The 4,986-nt window shown below is 43.6% G+C and overlaps 1 protein-coding gene across 1 annotated transcript; it reads right to left on the bottom strand.

The window, feature by feature from the left end:
- On the bottom strand, window positions 1–1,898 carry TrAFT101_010609 (uncharacterized protein). Its single transcript, XM_024901383.2, has 2 exons — window positions 1,263–1,898; window positions 1–1,201 (listed from the first exon to the last, which is right to left on the bottom strand). The coding sequence occupies exons 1-2, from the start codon at window positions 1,811–1,813 to the stop codon at window positions 232–234; spliced, it is 1,521 nt and encodes a 506-aa protein (XP_024755440.1). The 5' UTR covers window positions 1,814–1,898; the 3' UTR covers window positions 1–231.
- Window positions 1,899–4,986: the final 3,088 nt, after the last annotated feature.

Raw genomic sequence — 4,986 nt, 5'->3', positions numbered from 1 at the left:
CTGCCGAAAAAAGTTGCGTATTTGGGTTATATTACAACAGCCACGAGTTACACAATTGGGTCTATAGACCTTTTTGTTCATGCACAAAGAATCTCTCTACTGCAAAGTATGATAGTCGAATACTGATATTATTTTTTCCATTATATGTAGTAGCGCTTTTGGTGATTGTTGGTACATGACCCGGCGTCCATTGCCGCAGCCCGAGTACCAAACATTGCAATTGCTGATGGCTTAAGCAAAGCCGGAAGAGATTACGAAGCTCACATCGTCATTGAACAGGCTGGTGGCATCGAAAGTATCAACACCACCGTTGCTTGCAATGTACAGAACATTGTTATAATGCCTGAAATATCTCGTAGGGTAGCTCCATGATCGGATAGAATTGCCTTGGCCATTGAGACCAGCCTGCGGACAGAACGTGGCATCTTCGTTGAACTGCTTGCTGCCGTCACTAGCGTTCACTTGTAGTGCAAAGTTATAATGCCTGATATAACTTCCAGGGGTATCAACAGACTCAAATGAATAGCAGGCGCTGTTTCCAAGGCCGGCATGAACGATCCAGCTAGCCTGCTGTTTGAGAGCAGTGGCGCTGGAAGATGATACAACCTGCGTATTCACAGTAGAGCCGGTGTGAGCGATGTAGCGAGTGGTGCAGCAAGATGTTGTGGCACGCAGAGAGATGTGCGATCCGACACTGAGACCTGGTCCACTTGTTAGGGAAGTTGTAGCATACTTCGCCGCTACAATGTTGGCCTGAACCGAGTTTTCAGTAGCATCGGATGGATAACCAGAGGTCATTACGCCTTCATAGAAGGTACCTTGTGATCCGTGGCTGTTATCCCCACCAATTCCCAGAATGATAGCACCCTCTTTGCTCATGGGGTTATAGCCAGAGACGCTGGGGCGCACGCCGCTATAGTATGTTGATAGAGAGCCAGAAGCAGCGTTTCCACCGCGAAGCGCCCATTGGTTGGATTCTCCCTTCAGAGCTGTTGTAACAAATCGGTACGAGAGTGATGGATCCGCAGCATTGTTCTTTGGGTTGGCTCCACTGAATAGGCCGTTTTCCAAGTCTGCCATAAGCCATGGTCCTGAGCCAGATCCTGAGCCCCAAACATCGCAATTACCATAGTAGATAGCCTCCATATGGCCATTGCCAGTGTCTCGGCTGCTTGTCTCGGCGTTGCCATAGTCAAAGCAACTAGGTTACAAGTCAGCATAACTTCAGCATAACTCAGCTATACGGCAAATGATAGACAAACCATTGATCATTATAATGAGAGCCGTCAAGCACAGCATACAGGCCCTCCGCCGCGTCACCTGTCGCAGTCCCGGAAACAGCGTTGTTTCTGTACCCTGTGCCTGGAGAGATGAACACGCCATATGCCTTTTGCCCATTCAGTGTAACCGGCGCTCCAATTGCACTGGCCAGGTTATCATACCCCCCTGAGTCTGGTCCGCTGAAGCCACCGGGAGGAGCCTGGGTGAGATGGTTGCCTCGGCCAGACTGATCATAAATGATTGTAATAAGGCAAGTTGTGCTAGCGCAGAAAGAATCTTGGGCGGCAGCATTGGCCACTCCTCCAGCAGAAAGCGGCGCAATGTTAGTCGTGGCATTATCAGAGCCACGTTTCACCTGGTAGAGTGATCCGCTGTATGCGCTGTAGAGAGCTCGAGTGGTGCTGTGTGCTGCGACGCAAGGAGTACCCCCAGAAGAGTAAATATCGCAGGGCCCAGCAGTTACAAGAGAGCCTGTGGCCAGAAGAGCTAAGGCGAGCGCATGGGCTCGGTGAGGGGTTGTTTGAGAGACCATTATGAGTGTATGCCAGTATCAGCTACTTGGCGTATCACAACTGCAGAAAACTTGAACTATGAATTGACATGAACCTTTAAAATATCCACTGCAATAGAAAGGATTCTATAAAACTTTGAAGTTACGTCGGGTCAAATTGGGCATTTTATACTTGTTATTCAGTCTACCATGACGCTTGTTTTCTAATCCCAGGGTTGCATACGAAGTACATTTCTCATGTAAGATGAATTTCCTCCAATAGTCGAAGACCTTTATTCTTCATCGAATGCTACCTACCAATATTCCGGTTGTATTTAAAGTAGCCTAAATAATCCTGTTGAAATAGTGTTATTGCTCCTTGATTCTGCATGAACAAGAGCTTGTGATACCATGAAGCAGCAGCTCTCCATAGGCCGTAAAGAGGTGGAACAACGATTCCGCCCAACTCGCGGCGGGTATTTTTTTTGGCATATTTACCCCAGATGTGGAGATGGAATATGCGCACCAATTAGCGGCACGCGAAACAACATCCAATAGTTAGATCTGCAGACTCCGGAAGCGAATCCGGGTGATATACAACTATTTTATTCGTATTTCGTTTAATCTCAAGCTCTATTGAGTAATAGTTCTTGAATGTTAGTCAAAATGCAGAATGGGTGGATAATAGTATTGGTTAGCAATTAGTTCTTCTCCGCCCTGCTCTTATATGGAACTAGACAACGCTTCGGCTTCATACGGATATCATTGTGTACATGTCAGTGCCCAAAAGTCCATAAGTCAATTACTAGTAAGAATATCTTGATCCGCGCCAATGACTGAATCAGATTGCGTGCTTTGTGTTTATATATCCATGTATGTTTTTCCCTAGTTATTTTCGCGTTCTTACTTGGTTAAAGCCTCGGATTTTATGGTAAAAGGTATTGCTCCTTCAATCCACAAAGGTGTAATTATAAAATACTCGGAAGCATGGACAGATGGAACATAAAGTTCAACTCACGAGGTTCAGGGCTGAGAGATAATAGAATTGGTACCGGATAAACGTTTAAGCACCTCTAGAGAGAGACATTAATAGGTCTAATTCTTCTCTGAGCCAACTGCGCGAGTCGAAATTGAACCTTTCCGTCGCTTCATTATGTAGCTCAATCGGACTAAATTCGAGTTTGGAGGCTTTGAATATATAAACAATGTTCACCTTGCATTCGATTACCAATGAGGACGAGTAGTGCTATTAGTCTAGCATTTATACCTACCTACCGAGCTATTCCGTGATCTTCAACTTACAAGATGTGGGTCAATAGAGCCTAATGCAGGGAGTGAGTGGATGCGGATACGATACTAGGGGGATTATAATTTCATGTGGCTTTAGGTTATACAAAGTGATGCCACTGAGCAAACAGTCCCCACATGGCTTGGTGGTGATGGTTTCATAGCAAGAAAAGCTGGTCACTTTGAATGTACCAGAAAGTGATCTCTAAGCACGAGATCGTACCGATATGTAATAGAGAAGTTACAACAAACTCCGACAGTATCTTTCAGGGAAGCGTGGAGTATACTTGAGTACAAACTGGAAAACAATGATAAATGAAGAAGGGGGGAAAGATATAGCTGAGAGTATAGTATATACCATAGAGGCTAGTGGAATATCAGGCAACAAAGATTCCTCAAAGATATCGGAGACTGTTCAGATAGTTGGAGCTTAGGAGCTCATAAATTGGCATAGTTACTTAGAAGAAACCAAATAAGGCCAACTTCAGTCAGTACCAAGTTAAGAGCAATATGCTGTAAATTTGGGTAGAATAAGATATTATTTAGGTTCTCTATATACATAAACTACAACGGATGAATATGGGCTTTGGTACGCTCATATAATTTCTTATTCGAATAACTCAGCCGTCGTATGCAATGAATTTATTATATTACCAAACAATCCAAAGTCTCATATTCATATGGCTCCAATTGATACTTTTATAGAAGTTTATAAACGAAGCAGCAGTAACATGCCGGTGCGGCGTAAGTTATCCAAAAAAAGAAAAAGAAATCTTATAACTTACATCAGAGATAGTCAACAAAAAAATGCCCTCATTGGTGAGTCCCATGCCCTAGATCAAGTGCAGTGAGAACCAGCTCTTACTATTAAACAATTGTGCTTCGATAGGGTATAAGTCTGTGATTTCCATCAGTATCTCATTACGAGATATTGTCCTATATATGGGCTAGTACTTCTTTATCAAAACTTTTTTTTTCTAAGTTAATACTGACACAATTTCGTTAATTATTTCCGCAGTAAGAGTCAATAGTTGCATTAATCGAGATAAGTCCGCAGGGCATTGCCTCCCTCTTGGGAGCTATTTCTTCAGCTCGAGTTCTACATACTTAGCCATCCGATTGAACTGAGACATGATCAAGCTAATATTGCGAAGTAGCTCTTGTACAAGTGTAACAACTTCTGGCCGTCGCTATTTATATCTAATTACTGTTTTACATTGTTGAGATCTTATTACCATTAATATTCATTATTCTCTCATCTTGGTGTGATTAATGTGCGTGTAGTTTCTAAAGCTTATTAAGGGGCTCGGCAAAGCGGCCATCGGGTACGTTACTTATCAAAGTGCTATCTATACTTTACCCAACTCCACTAGCTTACACAGTAAATCTGGTTTATTGCTATCAACCTAGCATACCACCTGGTAATTAGTCAGGAAGATAAAGGGGGAGAAACCCCGAGGCGAACGAATAGGATGGCAATTAGTCAGGAAGATAAAGGGGGAGAAACCCCGAGGCGAACGAATAGGATGGCTTGAATAGCTTGTTGCACAAAATCGCGATTTAAAGCACCTTAGGTTATACATTAAAGAGGATTTGTATATACAACTGCAGCGCCCGAGTTGTTTCAAATTGCTTCGACTAAAACATGCCTCGGTAGACTCGTTCCGTTGTTCCACAAATGCCCAGATTCGACGTAAACAGTGGCCAAAATTGCTGGATTATAACGTCTCCCATTACCGCTGCCTCTATGAGACATCGATATTAAGCGTCTCCGTCGTTCAATGCGATATCGACATCAGCAACGGATATGTGGACAACGGTGACGAACCGCCAGTGCCTGTCTTGGATATTGGGGAAGAGGATAACTGCGTCGCATATAATGGTGCGAATGATCATAACTAGAGCCTTCAAATCATCACACATGTGCC

This window comes from Trichoderma asperellum, chromosome 6 (genome assembly GCF_020647865.1).
Source record: "Trichoderma asperellum chromosome 6, complete sequence".
NCBI classification, from domain to species: domain Eukaryota; kingdom Fungi; phylum Ascomycota; class Sordariomycetes; order Hypocreales; family Hypocreaceae; genus Trichoderma; species Trichoderma asperellum.
Note: the sequence above shows the minus strand (reverse complement) of the source record. Positions and strands in the feature narration are given on the sequence as shown.